This window comes from Halichoerus grypus, chromosome 2, assembly GCF_964656455.1.
Source record: "Halichoerus grypus chromosome 2, mHalGry1.hap1.1, whole genome shotgun sequence".
In the NCBI taxonomy this organism is placed as follows: domain Eukaryota; kingdom Metazoa; phylum Chordata; class Mammalia; order Carnivora; family Phocidae; genus Halichoerus; species Halichoerus grypus.
In genome coordinates this window covers 65,731,096-65,758,798 of record NC_135713.1, presented here as the reverse complement: position 1 = coordinate 65,758,798, position 27,703 = coordinate 65,731,096, and the positions used below count along the sequence as shown (strand labels likewise).

Below are 27,703 nucleotides of genomic sequence, written 5' to 3'. Positions count from 1 at the left end.
TTGATCCCTCTGAGCCTGTAAAGCCTAAGTGGTTTAAATTTCACAAGCTAACAACAGAACACTTCTCCTTTGACCATACGTGAAAATGACACTCTAGTATTTGTATGTACGTGGGTATATATATATTTTCTCTTAAATGAAAAAATTTTAATGAAACTATTCCCAGTTCAATTTTTTCCAAAAGTGTGTAAAAAAAAAACCTACAATGCAGACAAAATGGCATTCCTACCAGAAAAAGTTGGTCCTTGTCCTAGCTACTAATTAGCCTGTCATTAAGAATTCAATCTTTGGCCCAAAGATAAGGAGAGGTAGGAATGGGAGTTGGGGAGGGTGTGTACAAACCTGCTGTTTGACCAGAGTGGGAAGCAAGCATGGGTTACAGAGGGACATAAAGCAATGAAGTAGAATCCCACTTTCTCTTAACTAATTATAGCAGGGCAGGAAACAGAGTAAATAGATCATCTTATGCTGCATCCTATACTGAATGATTAGGGAGTCCTGTTATGCTTCCATGAAGCATGTTCAATGTGCTAGTTCTATGACAGGGATTGGGTTGGGCTTATATGACAGGATTTGTGGCCAATATAATTCTCTGGGCATTAAAGTAATGAATAAGAAGAAACATTATTACCAATCAGTGAATATCTCAAAAAAGGAATTTTTATTTTAAAACTGACATTAATCATCAAAAGCCCCTTTGTAGCTACCACATACAAACAGGCAGTTAATAGGAGATGATAGTGATTGTAGGACAGAATAACAATTAGCTTTAATACACCCTTTTCTACCTCTTTCCCTAAAGTTGTAATTTCAGTTAAAACACAAAGACAAATTAAAGCACTTCATGGAACACCAATGAAGAGTAAGAATGGATTATTTACTAATAAGTATTAATAAAACTTTTGTGAAAAGATTTTCAAAGACATACGCACTCTACTTTAGTATATGGAATCTCTTTTAATTGTTCTTCAGACAATCCAGAAGGATCCACAAGTTCCTTTCTAGAAGGGAATGTGCAAGAAAATTAAAGTTATGATGCTGATATAAATACTAATACCTTTCACAATCAGCAGATGGGTTTTCCCTTCCTAATCGTGTCCCAAAACACGTTAGTAAAACTAAGAGAAACATAAGCCAGGAACAAAAAATTAAAAAACTAGAATGTATTCAAGGAAAAACGGGGGGGGAAAAAAAAAAACCCTTTTCTATAGCTCTTCTTTTTTTCCAGTTTTTCTATATCCAGAATGTAGAGGACTCTCCACCCATTATCTCCCTTCAAAAAATCGGCTTCTCTCCCCTGCAGTAGGCGTCTTTTTTCCTTCTGAAGTTTTCCTTGGTATTTATTTGTAAACTATTGGCCAGTCTGAGGCCCATTTACAGGCAAGGCTAACTGGTCTAAAGAGAGGACTACCTACAGAGGGGCTGCTGGCCTGAGAAGGCACCACCATGGGAGGGCGGTGTTCCACACAATGATGGCAAAGTAGACCATGGGACAGGCTTCAGCCAGAGGCTGCCTCTTGGTGTCCAGTGGTCTTCCTCGTAAATGCCTTAACACTACACGGGTTTTAGAACAATAATAAGAAAAAAAGCAGTACTTACTGAATATGCTTCCATAACTCTTCTTTTGCTTGGATATCAGGGCTCCTCCTATAAAGAGAAAACACACCACTCATGTCTACAAACATGCTTCATCTAACAATCTCAGAGCTAACTTTAGCAGAGCAACATTCCTAGTTTTCAGACCTTGAAGTTCTTATTTGCCAGCTGGGACCAGACAAGAAAAGACTGGGCAGGGAGAGCCAATGTGGGATAGTATAGAGACACCGGATAATTTATCTGCTAGCACTACTGAAGAAAATCACAGAACAACCAGCCACAACCAGGCAGGGCTTTATGTGATGAATAGAGCTTAGAAGTTTAGGAGCAAATCCACACACCCTCCAGTGGTGATTTTACAATGAAGAGGATTCAGGGCTTCTGTTTCTGGTCCTTCTGGCTATTTCTAAGTAAAGGCAAAGAACTCATCCTGATTCTATTAATACGAAAGATTCCCAACATGATCTGTGATTACCTACTGGAAGCAGCAACCACAGGGAAAAGGAAATGGTGGGACAGCTCAGACCTGGCAGACTGTGCTAGTGACCCACCTTTCATATTACATCTGACACTGTGTTTCTGGGTAAAAGCACGGGCCCAGAAATGCTGGAATCTATGTGTGGCTCGTACTGTCACCCTCTATATGCCCTTCTCCATCCCCATCTACATACCCCACAAATCTCTTCTCCGAAAGCTACTCGAGTAGAAATTATACCACTACTTTTAATTTCCTAGAATGAGAAATTGGAAGTCAGCATTCCTGTGTTCACCCTCCCCATAATAGCAATGAATACTAGAAATCTATTATCACTGCAATTGTTGCACAGAATGACGTTTTTTCCTAGTGAGAAAATGATAAGCTTTCATTCATCCTTTCAACAGAACCAAGGCCTAATAAAGGCCCAAAGAAAGGACCCAAACCCTAACAATTAAAAGGCCTGTAGGTTTGCAAAGCCACTGCAATACTCTGTCCTGTGGAATTTTACATTCATAATCTGTGTCAACATTTTGGGCTCAATATCACTTTCTACAGATGATATTACCATTGTTTTCATTTTTCTCAGTTAATGAGGCACCACTGAGGCATTCTGGTAGGGCTTTCTGAGCCCACAGAATACAATAAGCTACTTTCTAGCAATTAAATTGACTAAGTGGTCTTTTTTTTTCTTTTCCTTTGTGGGGGGGGGAAACCTGTAAAGGTCTTTTAATCAACTCAAAAGGAATCAAAACATGGAAGATAAGGGGAGGGGATGAAGCCTTGGTCTCAAACATATAAAACGTGATTATTGTTAAATGTTGATGTTGTTATATAATAAAATTATACGCTTAAAAAAAATCTTAAGAAATGCTTCTTTGGGGCGCCTGGGTGGCTCCAGTCGTTAAGCGTCTGCTTTCAGTTCAGGTCATGATCCCAGGGCCTGGGATCGAGCCCCACATCGGGCTCCTGCTCGGCGGGAAGCCTGCTTCTCCCTCTCTCACTCCCCCTGCTTGTGTTCCCTCTCTCGCTATGTCTCTCTCTGTCAAATAAATAAATAAAATCTTTAAAAAAACAAAAAAGGATATTAAAAAAAAGAAGAAGAAATGCTTCTTTGGAAGGATTTTTCTGTAAGAAATCTGCCTTTCCTACATTTGGCTGGTGTGATTCACTGGACAATATGATAACCCACGAAGTGATACTACCAGAGAAGATGCTAATATTAAAAAGCACTAAGCTACTCACTCCATTCCCAGAGGAAAGATGGTTCTGTTTCAACTATACACCAGCATCTGATTCTCACAGAAGGTCACCCAACAGTCTAAAGTATTACATCATATCTAGGTTGGGGCCGTTCTATTGATAATCATTCTTATCTCTGAAAGATGCGATAGTGTGGCTATCTTTGAGTTGACCTGGGTTCCTCAACCTCAGCACTACTGACATTTGGGGTCAGGTAATTCTTTGCTATCGAGGGCTGTCCTGTGCATCGTAGGATGATGAGTAGCACCTACGGTCTCTACCCACGATGCTACTAATACCTCCCCAGGGTGACAAGCAAAAATTGTCTCCAGACATTGGCAAATGTCTCGTGGAGGGCAGAACTGCCCCAGATCGGAAATGACTGGTCAAAGGTATGACCTGAAAGTAAAGTGGCTATGGTCGGGTGGAGGGACTATGAGGCCAGGTCACTGCAGAGATCCATTATGTGGATACTGAAACAGTGCTGGAAAGAATGACAGCGAGGCAGGAACCAAATCTTAAAAGAAAGAGGGAAGAAACCCAGGGCGCAGTTGATGAGCTACAGTAAGTGGTGGACTTTTGATGGTATGAGATTCAAAACTGAGTGCTTTGAGGAAGGAGAGAGAGAGAATGAGAAAAAGCAATGAGGGGGCCCCCACGACCACCACCACAGGCTAGTGATGAGAGATGGTGAATGTGAACAATATACAAAAAACTTGATAATACTGGATATCTCTGAGTGTTGGAATTGCAGGTAACTTTATTTTCTTATTTATACTTAACCTATCTTTCCTGATTTATTTTTAGCCAAGAGAATTTCTAACCTTAGTTATTAGAAAAGAAAAAAAAAAACAGATGTATTTTCATGTTTTAAAAAATTACTATTGTTGCGATTCCACAGGCAATGCCTTTCAATCCCATCTTGTAAGAATTAGCAGAAATGTTATCTTAACCCAAACGGGAACATTAGTCCTTCCGGCCATAAATAATGATCCTAAAAGATTCAGAAGTTTAGCCTATGTGTTTCAGTTCTATAGCATCTATAATAGTCATACATTTAAGGAAACTGAGTTCTGAAATGGCCAGTGGTCTCAAGCAGCTTTAGGGCAGGGAGAAGTTCCAAAGCTAAAGAAACAAAAAAAAAGCCCTAATTTCCTCCAATTCCTAGACCATCTGTGATTTAACAGATGTAAACACAGGCAACATGCTAATGAGGAATGTATTATTTTTATGCTTACATCTGCATACATTTAATCAATAATTTAGGATGAATTCAGGATCTGCGGCTCAACATCATTCTGTAGATTTAGAAAGCTGTGGGATTCCGACAGCCATTTTTCTTAATTAAAAGGCCCTTAATTATGCAGATGTTTTACTTAAACTCTCCAAAAAAGTTCCTAAGGAAATGTTCTATTTCTATAAAAAATGCACATTAAGTCCAATATTAGTCCAGTACTTCTCAAAAAAAAAAAAAAAATCCCTCATCCACACCTTATACCAATAGTCCAATTTAAATATTCATTTTTCAGAGAAATTTGTTTGATGAGGTATCACTTAGAATCATCATCTTCCTTTCTTCCAAAACCCTAAAATAAGAATACTACTTCATAAATCTACAAAGGGTATATTAAAAAAAAAAAAAACATTTATTTATTTTAGAGAGAGAGACAGCACACAAGTGGTGGGAGGGGTAAAGGGAGAGAATCTTTCAGGCAGACTCCCCACTGAGTGTGGAGCCTCATGTGGGGCTCACTCCCATGACCCATGAGATCACGACCTGAGCTGAAACCAAGAGTCAGACACTTAACCGACTGAGCCACCCCGTTGACTGTACAAAGGGTTTAAACCCCATCAACGCACGTAGTCTTCTATATCCCCCTAACCTTCCAATTATATTAGCTAGAAAACATTATATATTATACTATAGGGTAGAGTACACTATATTTTGTGTACTATATTATACTAAAAAATATAATAAATGTGGTAGCATTTGACTTATTATTTTTGTGATTTTACTACTGAACACTGCTCTAAAAGGAAATTTAGAGTTGAAAATATGTTACTAAGAATACTGTAAGTTTATAAAACATCTTTATTTTAAAAATTCAAAGCCCTTAACAAATATATTCCTCATCATATTCCTGAGCAGTCAGAATAGACATGATGAAGAGATAGCTTAATCTTCCCCTCCTTCCCTTTTTTCCTTCCTTCCCATTTCAGAATTAAAGAAGGATTAGGAAGCCACAGAGCCCAGCAACCTAGCTGCTGAAGATCATTCAAGAGTCACTTCCAAAACCTGCATGCTCAATCTTTACGGCATCAGACTTCTGTTTGGTGTTTAACTGGGAACATCACTTCATCCTGACAATCTCATTCTGGCATCATCATTTTTCAATAAAAATTGTGAGTCATTCTCACCAGCAGAGGGAGCCTGAGCCTTCTCACCCACACAAGTGGAACCTATGAGAACTATTGTTTGGGCTTCAATGCCTCTTTCAAATATCCCAGTAAGTAAAGGTTTACTCATAGAGAAAAGAAGTTTCATCAAAGTTTTCTAATGATAAGTAAACAAGAATGTCATGGCAATGCAGCTGCAAAATGTACTAGAAAGAGCTGCACTTCTCAATGACTTCCTAGATGAGATCCAATCTCATTATAGTTTAACGTGTTTTAGGAGAGAGGGGTTTTGTATTTCATACTATTGTATGTCTCTGGTATTTATAATAAATACAGCTTTTTAGCTTTTTACTGGGAATTTAAAAAAAATAAAATGAATGAAGCATGTGTGACTGATGTATCATAGCATTCTAAACCCCCAGTGGATATACCTCCGTATGACAATTTATAGACAGCGCAGTAGGAATTCAAGAATATGGGAGTAATTGAGAGGTAAGTGGTTTCCTGTATATCTGAAATGCCAAATATAAGTATATGTGAAGAACAATTTTAATTACTTTCTCAGATGCTGCTCTAGCCATGTTTCCATTTTTTAAAAAAGCAGTAGTGGTTCCTAAATTTGCATAGAACCAAATTCTAATCTTCATGTGAGTTGGCCCCACCCTACTCTCTTTATATCTCCCTTCCTCCTCATCTCAAGGAAAAAAAAAAAATTAATACCTTACAGTGTTTCTAGAGATTAACCAAGATCTGGAGAACTTACTAATTATAGTAACTGTAATTGCAAGTATGATGTCACAGGTACCTGAATTCAAGTATGACCTGAATTTTCAGCAAAACTCTGTGAGAATGGTATTATCTGTTTGTAGAGATGACACTGGGAGTTCATGGAGATTAGGCAGTAAACTAACACCGGGGAGGCCCAGAATGTCAACAGAGGTCTGACAACAGCACCCAGCAGATAACTTCCTTAGTCGTCAACAAATCTCAGATTTTTAATGTCATAGCTGAAATAAGAGAGGGCCCAGTGTATCCAAATAAGGTATTCCATCATCATGTAGAGTTTTAACAGTTTTATCTAGTTGCCTACTTGACATTTCCATTTGACTGCCCACTTGGTTTCTCAAACCTAACAAAACAAAAAAATCTTAAAACTCTCTCCCCACACATCTCCAGCTCATCTCACCCGACCTCAGTAAAACCTCATGACTACCCACTCCATCCATCAGCCCCAAAGTGAAAATTCATCCAAAATACCTCTAACACTCCACATCCATCACCACTACTTCCAAAATGCCTTTCCATTCACTTCTCTTCATTTCTACCACCACCATCTTCTGAGCTAAAACCACCTCTCACACTAGCCCACCACAGAAGTTTCCCAATGGGTCTTCCTGTTGGGAAGGTCTTCTTTCTCAATCTGCTTTTTACCAAGGAGGCAGAGCAACTTCTGAAGGAACTTCTTCAAAAAGATTTTTTTTCCCTTCACTTGTCATTTTTTAAACTGCACTTTGGCCCTATCAGCTATATTGTTAATCAACCAAGTTCAGTTATAAAGTAACCCCAAATATTTGCTAAATCTTTTTTATGGTTTGCTTTAAAACTAAATTCCAGAACATCAAACTCTTAATGGGGCGCTCTCATACAACTGCATTTTTTTGAGATAATCCTCTATCCGATCTGATATTTTTATCATGTAGTTAAGATTAAAAGTAAAGTTTAAATAAGATTTTAAGTTTAAAGTATCATTATTTTCTGATTTCAACTGATCTAATAAAAGCAATACCCAATTTAAAGGTATTTCTCTACCAGGGCACCTGGGTGGCTTAGTCAGTTAAGCGTCTGACTCTTGATCTCAGTTCAGGTCTTGATCTTAAGGTCATGAGCTCGAGAAAAAAAAAATATTTCTCCACCTTAAAAGAGTATTCCTGAACTTTTGCTTGTGATCACAATTCAGTAAGTGGTATCAGATGAACCCTTCCCCCCTCAAGATCTATAAAACAAAATATACTAAGCAACTATTTTTCAGACACTGGGCAACAGACAAGATAAGCCTGTGATAGTGAAGCACAAGGCAAGCCCACCCCCTTATCCCCCACTCCCCCACCCCCTCCACCCCCCCTTCAGTGTTCTGCCTGGGGGCACCTTCCCAATGCCATAAAGGGAAAGTGGAGCTCAAGCAGCTACAGTCTCATGGGGCTACGGAGGCAGAGATCAGAATGTAAGGCTATCGATAAGGATGGAATTTACAGTGCAGAATAAAATATAAAAGGGGACTCCAGAAGTCTGTATGGGGTTTTCCTTAAGGTTGGCTGAGTATATTCACTGCACATAATCTCTACATAAGCAGGGTAAGACTATGTGAGTTCTAATTGAGGGCAGCTGCTGCAAGGCTTAGAGCTGAACAGAGACACCAGAGAGTGGGAAGTGGTAGGAGACAGAGTTCTGATGCAGTTGCTATGGAGAAGCCATGCTGAGCACGGTGTACATTCAATTAAGACACCAGAAAGGCCAGGTTTTAGGAATAAGGACCAAGCCTAAAGTAAAAAACACATCCTAAGCTAATGACCAAGTCTAAAATGTTCCACCCTATCAAAGCATAAAACCAAGCATAAAAAGTAAGATCAAGAGTAGCCAACAATTGGGGCACCTGGGTGGCTCAGTCCGTTAAGCAGCCCGACTTGATTTAGGCTGAGGTCGTGATCCTGTCACCTTGGCTCAGCTCATTGTGGAGTCTCCTTGTCCCTCTGCCCCTCCCCCCACTCGTGTGCACACTCATGAGTGTGCGCGCTCTCTCCCTAAAACAAAATCTCTAAAAAAAAAAAAAAAAGGCATAGCCAACAATTTAGCTGCCTGCCAGAACAAAATTTGACTCTTCAAAGACAGCATAATCCAAACCTCCTCCTAGATATTATCTAAAATTTTCAGCATACAATAAAAAATTACTGTATATGTAGAGAGATAAGAAAATATAATCATAATCTAAGAAATAATAAAAGCAGTCAATAGAAACAGATTTTGAAAGACACAGACATGCGAATTCACCAACAAGGGCTTTAAAACATCTTGTACAAATGTGTATAACAATTTAAAGGAAAATATGGACATAATAAATTAACAGATGGGAAATCTCAACAAAGAAATGAAAAGGATAAAAAGAACAAAACTGAAATTCTAGAATAGGAAAGTATAAAGTTTAGAGTGGCTTTAAGAGAAGATTGGACAACACAGGGAGCAAAGATTGATGAGGTTGAAAACAAGTCAACAGAAATGATCAAAATTTAAAACGGGAGCAAGAAGATTTTAAAAATGAACAGAACATTGTTTGCTTGTGTGACAATACTAAATGGTCTAGCATATATACAATTGGATGCCCAAGAAAAGAGGAAGACTGAATGGGTCAGAAAAAAAGAATTTGAAAAATAATGGCCAAAAAAATCTCTGAAATTTGGTGAAAAAAAAATCAAATTACAAAAACATAAATGATAAATACAAAGAAAACCACATTTAGCTATACCACAGTCAAACAGATAAAAACTAAAAATAATGGAAAAATCATAAAAGTAGCTAGCGGGAAAAAAAGACGAAGTCCATACAGTGCCCATGGAATGAAGACCGACCTATCAGAAATGACGGAAACCAGAATACAACTGAGCCATCTCTTTTAAGTGGGAAAGAAAAACCCATCAACTTGGAATCCTATAGCTAGTGAAATTATGTTACAAATAAGGGTTAAAATAAAGACATTTTCACACAAAACTGAGCGAATGTATCATCTGCAGACTGGTACTATTAAGACATGCTAAAGGAAGAAAAATAGAATGTCAGATCTAGAGGAAGGAACAGAACACACTGTAATAGTAAATAAGTAGGTAACTGTATTCATTTTCTATTGCTGCTGTAGCCACTGACAAATTTAGTGGCTTAAAACAACACAAATTTCTTATCATAAAATTCTGTAGATCAGAAATCTGACCAAGGTCTAACTGAACTAAAATCAAGGTGTTGACAGAGCTACATTCCTTTTTGGAGGCTCTAGGGGAAAATCCACTTCCTTACCTCTTCCAACTTTAGAGGCTGCCCCCATTCTTTAGCTCATGGCCCCTTCCTCCATCTTCAAAGCCAGTAACAGAGATTGAATTCTTCTCAAACTGAATCATTCTCACTCCTTCTCCTGTCCTTTTTTCCACTTTTTAAGAACCCTGGGATTACTTTGAGCCCACCTGAATAACTCAGGAGAAGATCTCTGGCAGAAGGTCAACTGGTTAACAATCTTAATTCCACCTGCAACCTTAATTCCCCTTTGCCATCTAACATAAAATATTTACAAGTCTTGGAGACTAAGATATGGACACATCTAGGGGACTATTTTCTGTCTACTACAATAACTGTAACTTTTTTTCCTCTTTTCTTGATTTCTTTTAAAAACAACTTCCTGTTTAAGCAAAGATAATAACATTGTAACATGGGGCTACTAATATGCAAAAATAAGATGTATGACAATAGTACAAAGGACAAAGAGGGATAAATGGAGCTATATTTTTCCAAGATTTCTAAATTTACATATTTCTAAATTTTACATATGCTGTGATAAATTAAGGAATCATACTGTAAGCCATCGAGAAACCACTAAAGAAAAAAATAATAAAAAGTATAGGGAAGATGTTAATTACAAGTAAAATAGAGTACCAAAAAATATTCAATTAACACAAGATATAATAGGAAAGGAGGAACAAACCAACAAAAAACAGATACAGTAAATAGGAAAAAGAGCAAAATGGTACACATAAACCACCAAATATTAATAATTACATGAACTGCAAATATACTAACATTCAATTTAAAGGGTAGGAGATGATCAGGTAGATTTAAAAAAAAAAAAAAAAGTCCAACCCTATGCTGTCTACAAGAGATCAAGAGATGGACTCTAAATAGAAAAACATACCTCAGCTAAAAATGAAAGGGTTAAAAGGATAGAACATGCAAAGAGAGAGCATGAAAAAGATGCAATGGATACACACACACACACAAAAGAGTTTGGGTGTGTGTGTCTGTGTGTGTAGTGGACACAGAGAAAGGAGTATTATCAGCATAAAGAAGACATTTCATAATGATAAAAGGGTCAATTCACCAGGGAGACAAAAAAATTGCAAATATGTAGGTACCTAACATCAGAGCTACAAAATATCTTGAAGCAAAAATTGACAGAACTAAAGAATAAAACAGACAAATCCATAATCATTATTGGAAATTTTAACACCCCTCTCTCAATGACTGATTGAAAAGTAAACAAAGAAATCGGAAAAGATGCAGACCATCTGAGCAAGACTATCAGCTAACTAGATCTACTTGACATTTATAGACTACACCCAATGCCTGAGAATACTCATTCTTTTCAAGTCCACCAGATCATTCATCATGAAAGATTATATGCTAGGTCATAAAACAAGTCTCAATAAATTTCAAAGGAATCTTAGAGATTGTTTTTATCACAATGGAATTAAATTAGAAATCAATAATACTCATGAGATATTTAGAAAATCCTCTAATATTTGGAAATTAATCAACACACTACTAAAAAAAAGTCTAGGGTCAAAGAAATCACAAGAAATTAAAAATGATTTTGAACTACATGATAATAAAAACACATCAAAATATGTGAGATACAGTTAAAACTATAGGGCTTGGGGGAAATTTACAACTTTATACTTATATTTAAAAGGGAGAAAGGTTTATGAGTGCGACCTTAAGAAAATGAAAAAAGAACAAATAAAAGACAAAATGAATATTGGGAAGTAATAAAGAGTGGAAATCAATGAAATAGACAGCAAAGAAAATCAACAAACCCAAGTTAGTTCTCTGAAAAGATAGATTAAGGGAAAAATAAAGAGAAAACACAAATTATCAACATCAGGAATAAAAGAGGTGGTATCACAACAGCTGTTAAAAAGATACTAAAGAGGGGCGCCTGGGTGGCTCAGTTGGTTAAGCGACTGCCTTCGGCTCAGGTCATGATCCTGGAGTCCCGGTATCGAGTCCCGCATCGGGCTCCCTGCTCGGCAGGGAGTCTGCTTCTCCCTCTGACCCTCCTCCTTCTCATGCTCTCTGTCTCTCATTCTCTCTCTCTCAAATAAATAAATAAAATCTTTAAAAAAAATAAAAAAAAAATAAAAAATAAAAAAATAAAAAGATACTAAAGAATTATTATGAAAAATTTTTGCCAGAAGATTTGATAATTTAGATAAAATGAACAAATTCTTTTTAAAGAATACTTAAACCTACACGTAACAAGTAAAAATCAGAATGGCCCAATCAATCAATATCTGTTCAAGAAACTGAGATTGTAATTTGAAACTTTCCATAAAGAAAATTCCAGGCAGAGATGGTTTTACTGGTGAATTATATCAAATATTTAAGGAAGGAATAATGCTAATTTTTTACATTAACTATTTCAGAAAATGGAGAAAAGATGAACACTTGCCAAATTATTTTAAATGACCAGTAAAAACCTGTTACCAAAAACCTGACAAAGATACAAGAAAATTACAGACCAGTATTTCTTAACAAAATAATATCAAATAGAATCCAGCAATATATAGAAGGGATAATACATCAGGACCCTGAGGGTTTATCTCAGGAATGCAAGGATGTATCATTCAAAACTGAATCACTGTAATTCTCCCACTAACAGAATAAAGAAGTCATCTCAGATGCAGAAAAAGCTTATAACAAAATTCAAACTCATTCATGATAAAAACTCTTACACTAGAAACAGAATGATCTTCCTCAATCTTACAGCTAGCATCATACTTAATATGACATACTGAATGTTTTCCCCCTAAGAAAGAGAACAAGCTAAGGAGGTCTCTGTTCTTACTACTACTATTCAACATTGTAATTCAACACTGTACTGGAAGATATAGCCAGCGTATTAAGGGAAAAAATAGAAATAAAAAGAAAAAAGATTAGAAATAAAGGAAAGTGGTCTCTGGTCACAAACAATAGGATTGTAAATGTGAAAAATCCTAAGAAATTTTTTTAAAAAGCTTCCAGAGATATGAAATCAATTTAACAAGGTTGCAGAGTGGCAAGATACAATATTAATATAAAAATAATTTGTTCAGAGAAAGACACGTATCATATGATCTCACTGATATGAGGAATTCTTAATCTCAGGAAACAAACTGAGGGTTGCTGGAGTGCTGGGGGGTGGGAGGGATGGGGTGGCTGAGTGATGGACATTGGGGAGGGTATGCGCTATGGTGAGCGCTGTGAATTGTGTAAGATTGTTGAATCACAGACCTGTACCTCTGAAACAAATAATACATTATATGTTAAAAAAAAAAAAAAAAAGATAGTAGGAAGGGAGAAATGAAGGGGGGGAAATCGGAGGGGGAGATGAACCATGAGAGACTATGGACTCTGAGAAACAAACTGAGGGTTCTAGAAGGGAGGGGTGTGGGGGGATGGGTTAGCCTGGTGATGGATACTAAAGAGGGCACATACTGAATGGAGCACTGGGTGTTAGACGCAAACAATGAGTCATGGAACACTACATCAAAAACTAATGATGTAATGTATGGTGATTAACATAACATAATAAAATAAAAAAAATAATAATTTGTGTTTCTATCTACTAACCAACAATTGGAAAATAGCATTTTTAAAGTATAGTTCAGTACCATTAAAAATATTAAACATTTAGGATTAAATGTAACAAAATAAATGCAGTAACTCCATACTGCAATCCAAGAAACATTGCTGAAAGATGTTAAGAGGCTTAAATAAATGGTTAAGAATTTTCTCCAAATTGAGCTATAGATTCAACATAAGCCTAAAGTCTATTTTTTTTTTTTTTTTTTTGGGTAAAATCTAACAAGCTGATTCAAAAATTCATGTAGAAATGCAGAAGACCTAAAATAGCTAAAGCAATCTTGAAAATAAAAAAAAACAACATTGGAGAATTTATACTACCTGATTCAAGTCTTACTATAAAGCTACAGTAACCAAGACAACACGGTGGCTTACGAACAGACAAATAGATCAATGAAATAAAATTGGCCCACATATAAGCAGTTAACTGAATTTCAACAGAGGCCGCAAGGCATTTCAATGAAGATAGTCTTTTTAACACATGGACCTGGAATACTGCATAAGCACCTGGAAAAAAACTTCTCAATATCTACCTCTACCTCATACATACTGAACAATTAATTCTAGAGGGATGACAGACCTAAATAAAAAGCAAAATCTATAAACCTGCTAGAAAAAGGTATGAGAACATCTTTGTGACTTTGGGGTAGGCAAATATTCCTTAGGATGTAAAAAAGTCTTAACTATAAATGAAAACAAAATGATATCCTGGTCTTCATCAAAATTTAAAATATCTGTTTATCAAAAAACAATGTTAAGAACATGAAAAAGCAAACCACAGCTAGGAAGAAAATATACATCATATACATATCTGAAAAAGAACTTACATCCGGACTACATAAAGAACCCTACAAATAAGTAATAAAAAAGAAACAATCCAATTAAAATGGGCAAAAAGTTAAGCACTTTAAAAAGGAAGATACATGAATAGCCAAAAAGCACAGGAAAATGTGGTTAACATCATTAGTCATCAGGGAAATGTTAATTGAAACCATAATGGGATATCACTTCAAGCCAAACCGAATAGCTAAAATTAATAAGACAGAACTAAGTATTTGCAGGAATGGGGCAGAATTAGAACTCTCATACACCGCTAGTGGGGGCATAAAATGATACAACCTTCTCGGAAATCATTTTGGTAGTTTATTATTACATTTAATATGGTTAGAAATATCCTCTAACCCAGCAATTCCACTCAGGTATTGATCCCAGGGCATAAGATAACATACTCCACAGATATACTTGTATAGAATGTGTATAGAAACTTTTAACACAATAGCAAAAAGTGGAAACAACCCATATGCCCATCAAGAGGAGAATGGATAAACAAATTGTGGTATAATCATACAATGGACTATTACTCAAAAATTTTAAATATTGCCTCCAGTAATGTTTTTTGACTTCTTCAAAATTTATATAGAAAATTTTCCCAATTTTATTTTACTTTTCCCTTTTTAATAAATGAAATTTACTATTGGCATTTAATTGAATTTAGAATGCTTCAGAAATTATGAGAAAAACTAAATGCTGTTTTTAAATCGTTTTATTTATTTATTTATTTATTTATTTGACAGAGAGAGAGAGCCAGAGAGCACAAGCAGAAGGAATGGCAGAGGGAGAGGGAGAAGCAGGCTCTGCACTGAGCAGGGAGCCCCACACCGGACTCGATCCCAGGACCCTGGTACCATGACCTGAGCTGAAGGCAGACGCTTAACCAACTGAGCCACCCAGGCGCCCCTAAATGCTGTTTTTAGGATTTAATGCCAAGTCACCAAACCTTGTGTATTACAAGTCCCTGAGAAAGAAGATTCCACATGGAAAGGTAAAAGCGTGGTTGCAAAAGATTTACCCATGACTATGCTGCATCCTGATCTTGGGATTCTGTGCCTTTTGGTTAAACTGTCAACCATAAGGTCTTGATTCTTCCAGTTCTAAACCTCTCTTTTATAATGGAGCTGGGGGAAGGTAGTAGTCAAGACAAAGGAAAATTTATTAACTTCTGCTTTAAATTGTATATTTTAATTAGGTTCCAGAACAAAAACATTATGGAGCAACAAATAAATCTTTAAGGGTCTGGTACAACCGCATAGTCACTACTTGAGAATTTTCTATTAGAAAAGAAACAGACATCAATCATTATGATGTACCACCGATAAAAACAAAACCACACTCTAGGATAACTTCTAATTAAAAAGTAAGCATCCAAGACTGAAAAGCATCCCTTAGAGCCACACAGGGTTCTGAGGTGTATCCTCCGAGTTCTCTCCTAGCCTCTGTTAACCAGAACACCCTGTTGCCTGGGTCCCTGGATCCACCCCCTCCACCTACCTACAGTTTGTCTCTGCATCCACTCCGTGGCATCCTTCCACCACCCTATCTGAGACACTAATCCCTCCTTCCACAAATAAGCAACACCAGACATCTAACCACCTAGGATCACAAAGGGATGGATAGTTAGTCGCAGCTCACACTTAAAAGGTATGCTTTGGGAAGGGGTGTGGAGATGGGGCTATCTAAATCTGAATGATGCACACATTAAAAAAAAAAAGCCTAGAAATTTTATCAGCTCAAAAGAAAACTAATTTGGGGGACTGGCAATCTCATCATTACGGGGTAACTGTGCTCACACATGGCTTTGCCTAGCAACAATCCCAACATCGGGGTGTAATGAATCACTCACTGCCTACTGCTCACAAATGATAATTTAATAGGAAGATATTCACATCTGGCTCAATCTCGAACAAGACTTCAGAGAATTCTGCAGACTCAAATTGAGAGAAGCAGCAGGTATTTTTGCCAACAGCCAGGCTCCAGAACAAAGACTGTTCCCACTTACCTGGTTGAATGTATGCTTTGTTTAAAAACAAAACAAAACAAAACAGAGTCTTGATAGCCTTGTTTTCAACATTTTGTTTTGGCAGTGCTCCAACTTCTATGGCTTCCGATAGAGTTAATGAATGTCACAAACATAAGAAGGGAAATATGACAAACAAACAATGGGATAATCGTGGTGGAACTAAAATCACTTTAGAAGACCTCAAAGAGACAGCTCCATCTGCCCTAGAATCCGCATGCTACTTCAAGCTCAGTGCTTTTTGAATAAAGGTATAAAAAGAGTCCACATACGAGCGAGATCTATGTCTGGATCGTCTGTTGTTGGGGTCTGCCTGATTTTTTTCCTTTTGTCTCCTTAATACAGCTTCCCACTGAGGCGCTGAATCAACCATATCATTCTCCTGCCGTATTCTGAAAGGAAAGACCATTCATCTCAAGTTAACATTCACACATGTGATGCTCTATTTTTCGGTTCATCCTAAACGTGCTTTTAAAAGTTAAGAAGTTATCAAATAAATTATTGTAAAGTTTATATTAAGAAACTTAAAGTTATTTAAGAAGCAATTTTATTAAAATCACTTAAAGCTAAGAATGTATTAACTGGATTAGTATATCCGTAAGTAGATAAGTGTGTACAGACACACATATATATGTGTGTTAGAATATTTATACATAAATATGTAAGTATATATTAGTTTCAGGCTTCTATCTTTGGCTTAAAATCTTCTAAGAAATCGGCATGGCAAACAAAAAACTCATTTAAAGCATATTTAAGTTTTGACTCAAGAAACAGCAGTGTCTGCTATAAGGCTGATCTTAAATCATGAAACAAAATCTTTTTTAAAAAACATACTAATCAAAGTAGCAATAAATAATTTTACTTGAAATGTCCTTAAAAATTCACACTAATTGTCAAAGTTTTCATGGACAGTAAGTGCCAGATATAATCCCTCCCCCTTTTTTTTGAGAGAGAGAGAGAGGGAGGGGCTGGGGGAGGAGCAGAAGGAGAGGGAGAGAGAGAGAGAGAGGGAGGGGCTGGGGGAGGAGCAGAAGGAGAGGGAGAGAGAGAGAGAGAGGGAGGGGCTGGGGGAGGAGCAGAAGGAGAGGGAGAGAGAGAGAGAGAGAGGGAGGGGCTGGGGGAGGAGCAGAAGGAGAGGGAGAGAGAGAGAGAGAGGGAGGGGCTGGGGGAGGAGCAGAAGGAGAGGGAGAGAGAGAGGGAGGGGCTGGGGGAGGAGCAGAAGGAGAGGGAGAGAGAGAGGGAGGGGCTAGGGGAGGAGCAGAAGGAGAGGGAGAGAGAGAGGGAGGGGCTGGGGGAGGAGCAGAAGGAGAGGGAGAGAGAGAGGGAGGGGCTGGGGGAGGAGCAGAAGGAGAGGGAGAGAGAGAGAATCCTATGCAAGCTCCAGGCTCAGCACAGAACCCGATCTCACACCCCCGAGATTATGACCTGAGCCAAAATCAAGAGTTGGATGCTTAACTGACTGCACCACCCAGGCACCCCCACACACACAAATTCCCATTTTTAAGACAGAAAACTAGAAGTACAGAAAGCTAACAGTGGTGGCATGCACTAGGAGGTGAGCAGGCCCACAGCATTCTGAGGATGGCTGCTGACATGGGGAAGAGGGAGTACGGGTGAGCACTCAATGCCGGCAGGGGCCCGGCAGGAAATGTAAATAAGGGAAGGGGAAATCCAGCGTGGGGGTGCTGGGGGGCACAGGCAGCTGTCATATGAGATCACAGGACAGTGTTTCCAAATCCTCTCATTTTCTAAAGATAACCTACAAATTTGGACTTTTAAAGTGAACTCTTCCAGTTTTTAAGTACTGACAACCAATGCTGAATGTTAAGATACTGTATGAACCTAACAATACCCATCCATGGACCACACTGCAGAAGTTCTGGACTTTTGCTGTTATCAAGTCTTTCTAATAACAAGGGTAAGGTGCTGCAGGGGAGAGGTGGGGAAGAAGTATCTAGTTAAAGCAATACTGTCTGGAATGTGCTGCAATGATGCTGTGAAGGCGTTGAGTATTCCTTGCAAAAATCAAACACCCAGGGACACCTGGGTGGCTCAGTCGGTTAAGCGTCTGCCTTCAGCTCAGGTCATGATTCAGGGGTCCTGGGATCGAGCCCCGAGTCTGGCTCCCTGCTCAGCTGCTTTCTGCCACTCCCCCTGCTTGTGCTTTCTTGCTCTCTCTCTAATAAATAAATAAAATCTTTTTAAAAAAATCAAACACCTGTTATTTGAATATTTAACATTTTTTTTTAAGATTTTATTTATTTATTTATTTGACACAGAGAGAGAGAGCACACGCACGCAAGTGAGCACAAGTGACGTGGGACTTGATCCCAGGACCCCAGGATCATGACCTGAGCCGAAGGCAGATGCTTAACCGACTGAGCCACCTAGGCACCCCTGAATATTTTACTTTTAATTTATATAAGTTCTTCAGGAAGCTGCTCCAGAGTATTCATTCCAGACACTGACACTCCCAGGGTGTGAGAGAGTAGCAGGGAACTGCAAGGTCATCATCACAAAACTGTAACTACATGAGCATAACTACTTCAAAACAAAATGAAAAGAACAGACGGACAAGTCTGGAGACATTTCTCTCTCTAAACAGATACCTTTTGATTGCCCTGTTAACAGCACTTAGTATAGACTGTGGGGTGGGTATTTAGATTTGCTTATAAATGCAAATCAGTAGATGAGTAACAAATATTCATTTTACATATAACTTTTTTTTTTAAAGATTTTATTATTTATATATCTGCCAGAGAGAGAGAGAGAGCACCAGCAGGGGGAGCGGCAGGCAGAGGGAGAAGCAGGCTCCCCGCTGAGCAGGGAGCCAGGACCTGAGCCGAAGGCAGACGCTTAACGACCGAGCCACCCAGGCGTCCATTACATATAAATTAAAGACAATGTAAAGCAAATTCAAGTTAAAAAGGCCAGTACCTTATGAAGAAGCAACTATTTAAATCTCTCTAAAGAGAAATCGTGTTAGGTAAAAAAAATGATCTGTAACACACTCAAGCCTTTGAACTGTGTTTCCTCATTGAAGGAATAGGCTGCTATGTGAAAATTAACAGGATGCAGTCAAGGCATGTTTCACAGATTCAAGAACATAGTTCCCTCTCTCACAGCATGTACAGAGGAAATTAAAACTGAATATACACTGCTATGGACCTTAATATTAGAATTATCTAAAGGAAAATAGGAGAAGGTATACTACTTGAGGTCATAATTATTAATCATTCTTTGAAACAAACACTTGCGCTTGAAAATGCCATGTGCGTAATACATACACACACGTATATGTATTTTCACAACCAGAACCTACCATCTCTGAGCCACTCTACACCATCACGCACCAGTCTGGTGGGGGAGCAGACCTGGACACTCCCAGGACTGAGGGACCCGGAGTTAGGAAGAAACACCCAACAGGAAGCGGTCAGGCTGGCAGGAGTGACTCTCCTCCCACAGGAACCCGCGCTTCAAATTGCCCAGAAAGACACAGAAAACCCAGGTCTCCAAGGGCATCTGGGGGGCACAGTTGGTCAAGCGTCCGACTCTTGGTTTCAGCTCAGGTGGTGGTCTCAGGGTTGTGAGATCGAGCCCCACGTCAGGCTCTACGCTCGTGCAGAGTCTGCTCAAGACTCTCTTTCCCTCTGCCCCTCCCACCACACTCACGAGCTGGCCCTCACCCTCTCTAAAAATAAGTAAATCTTTAAAAAAATAAAATAAAATAAAACCCAGATCTCTTTCTAACCCTGGGGTCTTTTAGACCATAGCTTCCATTCTGAGCTAACCTGATGCCCTGTTCATGGGCAGGACTAAATTTCACAATGCTAAATTTTTTAAATCAGGAACTCAGCATTTTTGAATATTTTTCAGAGGTCAAGCCTACCAGCATGGCAAACATACTGTTCCCAGAGGACAGACATTTAAATGGAAGCACAATTAGTATACGCTCATTCTCTCCCAGTGTGGATTTCAGCTGGTTACCTTCATACTCAGACTTTACTCTGATGATAAAATAATAAAATTCCTAAGACATGACCAAGCAAAGTTCTGGTAACTTGCTAGTAATGTAAACTGAATCAGAAAGAATTTCAGATTATGGCATGTACCTTTAACTTCTGTTTTTCTAATGGAAAAGTCTAAAGTGAGGGCCATGAAACCCTGTCACTTAATATTCACAGGTTTCAAAGACAGATGCCCTCTACTGGTGATACTATTTCATAAATATTCTAACAAGGTGCATTAAAAATGTAAGGCTCATTGGAGAGTCACAACAGAAGCACATTTTCTCCAAGTAATGGGTTGTGTAGCTGCCTTAGTCTGTAATGAAGTTTGAAATTACACCCTTACAAAAGGCCTCTGGTTAATGGTGCCTCATTACAAGAATGAAAGTGTCATTTCTTCCATCCCTGAACTGCTCCAGAAAATACAGGTGCTATGTGGAAAGGAAAAATCCTAGCCCTAAAAGCAAGAATATTATAATGCTCAAACCTTAAAAGGCAGGTATGAACTGTTCTGTGCATGAGAGAATAAAGAAATAGACATTTAAGTAAAAGATGTCCCCTATAATGATTCTGGCTTGTGTCATTTATCCTTAGGTGTGGGATATACCAGTGCTGCTTTTTTGCTCCTCTCCTGCTATATTTTAATTTCGACATAGAGATTTACATTTTGAAGAATAAAAACAGTGCAAGCATTGTATCAACATAATATTTTTTAAAACGTCAAAATGTGCTCTTATAGGACAGGTACGCATGAGAGTCTCAAGGGGGAAAAAAGCATCCACTGTCGATTACACTGGGATGTATTCATTTTCAAATGCTGCATTTAAAAGTGAACCTCACAAACGCTAAGTGTTTCTTTCATGCACTCTTCAAGGTAAGAATTACATTCCCCATATTTCGTCCATTTCCTCACCCACAAGTAAGGAGAGTTAACAGCTGGGTTAGGAAGACATCATAACAAGGCTTCTATTTTTTAATTAATATATAAGGGAGACCACTGCTTTAGAATAAAGCATATTCCAGCAATGTTTCAGAATAAGAGAATTCTAAACATTTCCTGCACGTTTCACCAAACTTCAACACCCTACTTTTCCAGACGATCTGTGCAATTTAGATTATGACTGCACTTGACACTTAATTAAAGTCTGCAAAAGGTTTTGAAGATGAAATGCCATATAATCACTTGATAACAATAATGAAGATAATGACTATCCCTAGTCTCTTCTTTCCTACTTCCCAATTACAGTTCCGCCTCTTCTATGAAATTCCTCACGTTACCAAACCCCACGGGTCTCACTTGGCCCTCTACCTTTACCTGGGCAATTCTGCTCCTAATAGAACCTTCCTTTATACCAGTTCTTAATTCACTTCTTGTTCACTGGGATAAAGACCACGTTTAATGCTGAACCTGAGAAAGCCCATGGAGCAAATGCATCATGAAGCTTCAAGATGACATGAGCAATGCACGGTGTTCCTGAGCTCTGCCTCATCCCAGCTCTGGGCAAATTGTTTATCTTTTGTCAAGTCTGTCTCTTCATCTACCAAATTACTGCAAAGATCCTTTCTAGCTTTAAAACTCTATGTTTTCTCTATTTGTGTTTTACTTCCAAGCCAGTCAGACATGTCGAAACCAACCTCTCTTCTTCAGCTATAGCACAACTGTCCAGATAATTGCTTCATATGGGCCACTCTATCGCTAATATTAAGCCTGTGGGTCCCAAGTGATTGTGGACTTGTGTTTCTCATCAACTAATTCATTTCTGGATCACCTGCTATAAACCAATCTTCATCTATTTTTTCAGTAATTTTTATTCCCTGGGGAAATTTACGTTGGTTCCAGGCATCTGTCGACAGACTCCCTGAAGACCAGCAAGCAAAAAATTCATTTGCTTTTCCCAACCTACCCCCACCATCAATAAATTATTCTTATTTGCCCTTAAAGGTGTTTCTGTCTCTTCCACTTATTCCTTATGCTTTCCCTACAAAAATGGGCTGCCTTTGGTGCAATTTCCCTTTCAAACTCTTTCTGTTTTCATAATTTTTGCAACCTGCTTCGCCCTCAAGGGCTCAGTAATCTGACAGCACTCCTCAGTTGCTACAGCTTTGTACTACTGGAGTCATCTCTGTCCACTCTGATTATGCTTTGCAAGTCCTAAATCATCCGTATCAAATACCTAAATCTTAATACGACTTATTGAAGTAGAAATCAGTAACTCTTGCAATCTGCACCATGGTGAACACTGTCTGTTTCTACTGGCTTTGCATCAACTGCCCTCTCCAGACCCACCATTTTTGCCTTGTTTGCAGCCCCTGCTTAAATCAGGGACAGGGCAATAGGGAATCCTTACAAGGAGACCTATTTTCAGGCAATGAGGCAAAAGTACCCACTGGTTTAAGCTTGCTACCATTCAAAACTCATCCTTTTCCTTGGGCACAAGGATAATAAGTTCTTCTTCTTCTTCTTTTTTTTTTTTTTAATGACTCCAACAACCAGAAAACCTTACCAAAATCTTCATCTTCTAGATTTGCCCTACTCAGATGTATCATCCCTATTAGTTGCAGTGCCACAGAAGACAGCTTTTGTCTTCCTTTCTTTTTTTTAAACAATAACATAAAAGACTTAGTGCAATGTATTTAGTATTTAAAACCATTTTAACCCATTACTCAGGTATAGATTCTAAAGACATCTAAAAGGCAAGAAGAAACTCTAACAACACTTGTGGTAGAATGAATTTGTTAGAAACACTGACCTTTTTGTTAAAGGGAGCTGGGCCCATTTTACAGATGTATCAGGGACTTCAGATAAAACTGAGCAGTGCTGAACATTCTCATTAATCTAATAGCATCTGCTTATGCAAGGCACTTTCTACTTTTCAAAGCACATCCATTACCTCCTGGATCCTTACAAACCTCTTGTGAGGTAGGCAGGGCAGGTATAATTCCACTTTGTGGGTGGGAAAACTAAGATTCAGAGGGTAAAGTAACCAGGAACTCACCACACAACTCTTCCAAGTAGGGTCAAATTCATAACGCAGGCTCCCTTCTTCTTTGCTCTGTGCTCTGTCCTGTGGGCGTGCACACACGCACACACACCCACCCACACACACACACACAGCCTCACATATATAACTTGTGTGTTGATGATGCACATGCCCCAGGATAAAAGTAGGGAAAGGCCCAAATGGTCCTCTATTGCCAATTTACCCTAGTCCTGCTCTTACCTGTAGCCTCTCATTTCTCTTGCTCTTCTAATCCTCTCCAGGCTCCAGAGTTACTTCCACTTTTATGCTTATGCAAAACACACCAGACAACTTCTCCATCACTGCCCCCAATCCCCTCCAAATCTCCCACCTCAAAATCCTAAAAGCCTAGCAACACATCAAAGCTAATGACTAAGTAATCCACAGATTCTCCCCAGTGAACGCTCAAAGGACTGACTCCCTGTTTTCATCAATAGCACAAAGGATATTTTGCAGACTGGTTTCTTTGAATGTAAAGGATATTTTATTAAGCCCAAGGTATTTTAAGGGAAATCTCGGCTTGTGAAAGGTTTCACTCTGAAAAGTCTACTCCCTTGGTTCTCCTTCAACGTACATCCTGGGCAAGTCCTGAGCAAGGCTCATAGGCTCGGACCTACAGAGACAGGCTGGCTGAGCCTTCTGATCTCAGGTGTAAGAATCAAAATTCTAACTAGTGAAAATGGATATAATCTAATATTCACATAGATCATTAGCTTCATACTGCCTTGTACTTGGTAGGTTCCCAATTTGATGAATTTAGTCGAACCAATTATTTCACAAATCAGTAGAGCAAAGGAAGTAATCTCTAAAGAAAACTGAAGCATTTTAGTTGTTAATCCTACCAGTGAATTGAAATATCAATTTCATTTCTCAGTATTAATCTATCCTTCACTATTTCGGACATAATGATCCCTTGATAAACGTTTGGGGGTCACAAAGACACCCCCCTCAAGAATCTGATGAAGGCTACAGACCCTATCATCAGGAAAACTGTACACTTGGAAACACACAGAATTTTACATACAATTTCATGAGATCCCTAAAACCTACTGATGAATCAGAGACTAATAAGGCCTGATCTGAAAAGAACCACGTGTGTAAAGGTAGGGAAGGTGGGAGCAAGGAAGACAGGACTAAAGAAAAGTGAGAGAAGCTGGAAAAAGGGTGGAAGGGAGGGGGGACAGGCCAAGAAGAGCCTGACTTCAAGGCCAAATATCAGACCCTGTGGTTCCACCGTCAAGTGCTCTCACTTTCTCGGTTTTAAGTGATCTTTACTGTGACCCATTCGATAACAGACAGCAGTATACACCCCACCTTAAAGATGAGCAAACTCAGATTTAAAGTGGTTTCAAGAGTTGCCTAAGGTCAAATACCAGGACAGGACAGAACCAAGGCCCTGATCCACATTCTTGGGGTTTTTTTCTGATGCTTCCCTGGCTCCCAAGTGGAGGCAGAACTCAGAGAAGAGAAAGGAAGACAGAGTGGAGAAAAGCTAAGGAAAGAAAAAGAAAGGAACTAAGTGAGGAAAAATAATGTGAGAGAAAGATATATAAGGGAGGCAAGAGGACAGAGATGAATATACAAGCAGGGACACTAAGGGGAAAATAAGCCTTTGTCATCTTAGATGTCCCAACAACAAACGGTGCTCCAATGTCCAGCTCATTATAAAAAAAAGGAGTAAGAAACTGTCTTCTCAAACCTCAAAACCTAGAAAACTGTAGGATACTCGTCCAGATTATAAAAATAGTAAAGGGAAAACAACTAAGACGGAAAGGTGTAAAGAAAGACATCAACAACCCGGCAGATCAAGGAGGAAGCCAAGCCTCCTGGTGCTGTAGGAACCGTGTGGAATGAAATGCAGGTGTGAACACACAACTGACAAGAGGACCCTTGCGCATCTAGCCTCCACAGCTCTGGACCCAAAGGTGAGAGCGGACGTGCTTACCCACAGCTACACTTTTCTAAAATCGGAATTGGCTTAAACAGCAATCCTTGTTCCTAATATTAGCCTTCCTGCGTTGGTATGAATTACTATTATTTACTTTTAATGGTTGTGAAAAGCCACACAGCTACTGCTTTGGGTAAAGTTGACTTGTAAACATTGTTGCATTCACTTGTGTTTCTCCTCAGACAAAATAAGAGAAGTTTACATTGTTATCCGCCAGAACAGTGAAGGGGCTTAAGATCCAACAGATAGACATTGTGGAAAAACAAAACAAAACAAAAAACCAAACCCAGTATTTCCAGAGTCACCTCAAACCTAACAGGTAAGACTTCCTTATGTCACTCACACACACACACACACACACACACACACACACACACACACACACACAAATCCACAGGTGCCTGGGTGGCTCAGTCGGTTACGCGTCTGCCTTCAACTCAGGTCAGGATCCCAGGGTCCTGGGATCAAGTCCCGAGTCAGGCTCCCTGCTCAGCGGGGAATCTGCTTCTCCCTCTGCCCCATCACCCAGCTCATGCTCACTCTCTCTCTCTCTCTCACAAAAATAAATAAATAAAATCTAAACTATCCTTGTAAAAAAAAAAATTCCAGCAAAAAGGGATGACAAAGGGAACAACACCCCAAAGACTACAAAGACCACACACAATCTCCAAAAAAGTAAATCTGAGTCTGTCCAGAGTTCTACTGGACACACAAGAGGCTTCAAAATGTTCAAAAAGCAAATCTGCACAGTCTCTTCCCCACCGCCCCAGGCGTCGGTTCCCACAGGGAGACAGGAAGGCAGCGTGTATCAAGTGCAGGCTCTGGTTTCAAAGGTAATGAAGTATTCGGACTGAATTTAGAGACTTGGCTGGCAGGAAGGAGAACATCAGCATGTTCAGGATTCAGTTTGCCCCATTCTAGGGTTACCAGGTTCCTTTAATAAAAGCACAAAGGATGCTGCTGAGAGCTTGGCTGTGTCACACTGCTGGCCGAGATAAGGCAGGATGGGGCTGAAGAGATTCATCCTCTCCCCAAAAAAGGAGTTTTTTGAACAAGTTGGAAGTCAGACAGGACGAGACAACCCTTCGTCACAGACAGAAGACATATTGGGACTGTCAGAAGGGCTGCAGTTTAAATATTCAGATCTCTGATGTGGAATGAATGGGCTCTGGCAAAATCTAAAAGGCTAATAATGGGACGAAGGGGTTAGCGGTAACAGAACATAATGAGGAAGCAGTGCCCAGAGACAGTATAATGTGTCTGCCCCCCTCCTTCCCTGCACCAGAATTTGCAGGAGTGGAGAATGGAAATGGAAGACGTATTTTTCCCTCTGCCCAGTTTTTGCTATGCCCCCGAGAGCTAGACCCTAGACCTCATCTTCTATAAACACAGGCAACTTACGTTAACCCTCGGGCAGTATTTCTACAGGTAAAATAAATGAGTTTGAAGGCCTTTGGGTCAGAGTGTGTTTTGAAAGCGGTTTCTCATTAATAGCCTTACAAAGTACATTGGCATGTCAACCAACATTCAGAACCACCGTCATTCTCAGACACACCACTAAGACCCTATAAAGAAAACCAAAGTACAAAATCCTTTAGGGAAGGCAAAGGGAGAACCTGGTGAGGGAGAAAACACCTATGAGGAATATTAAAGCTCGTGCAACTGGATCAGAAACGGGCTGTTTAAGGATTTGTTGGCAACCTTTAAATAGTGTTTCATAATAACAGCAAATGGCACCATGAGCACTTTTGGCCCAAAAGACAATGTTTTTAAACAGGCCACCTTCTGAGAAGTTGAGACTAGAAGCATCTATGAGCACAACTTGGAATACAACAAGCAAAACAGAAACAGAGGTGTTAAGATACTGGCTTGATCAGTAAGTACAAACAGGAGGAAAATTTGTTATTTGTTTTTTGCTTTGTTTTGTGTGGTTTACGCAGATACCGAATTTTAGAGCAGGAAGAGGGTACCTCAGGGAAAGCTACCCTCCACTCCTGGGTTTTGACAAATGAAGAAACTATCATCATTTCCTTGAGAAAGGTGTCCTAACACATTGAGATCTCACCTCTACCTAGTGTGACTCCAGCCCCTAAGAAGGCTCCACAGGGAAAGCTTTCCTAAGAAAATGACCCACTCTTGTAATGCTGTCTGGGCTATTAGTACACAGGCTTCATTGTTAGGCAGGCCAATTCAATGTGTGCCAAGCACAAGGGCTCCAAGTACTGAAGAAGGACCTTGGAGATTATCTCATCGGACTACCTCACTTTACAGAAGGGAAAAATATGACCCAGAAAAACAAAGCAAGGAGGCCAGCGCTCCACATCACACTGGGAACGGGTTTCTCAGCAGGGCCACAACTGACATCTTTTGGACCAGATACTTCTTGGGTGGGGAAAGGGCTGTCCTGTGCATTGCAGGATATTTAGCAGCACACCTGGCCAACAGTGGTCCCCCTACCCAATTGTGACAATCAAAACATAACCAAACATCCTCTGAGAGTGGAGGGGCAAG

General features: G+C 39.2%; 1 protein-coding gene across 4 annotated transcripts in view; it reads right to left on the bottom strand.

Annotated features, from left to right (window-relative positions):
- EPB41L4A (erythrocyte membrane protein band 4.1 like 4A) overlaps positions 1 to 27,703 on the bottom strand; it is a 236,777-nt gene that overhangs the window by 7,301 nt on the left and 201,773 nt on the right. For all 4 annotated transcript variants that reach the window (XM_078066943.1, XM_078066945.1, XM_078066946.1 and 1 more), the window contains 3 exons: positions 16,490 to 16,609; positions 1,600 to 1,647; positions 933 to 1,001 (listed from right to left, as the gene is read on the bottom strand). In XM_078066943.1, the coding sequence (XP_077923069.1) occupies positions 933 to 1,001; positions 1,600 to 1,647; positions 16,490 to 16,609 (237 nt within the window). The remainder of the gene's footprint in view (positions 1 to 932; positions 1,002 to 1,599; positions 1,648 to 16,489; positions 16,610 to 27,703) is intronic.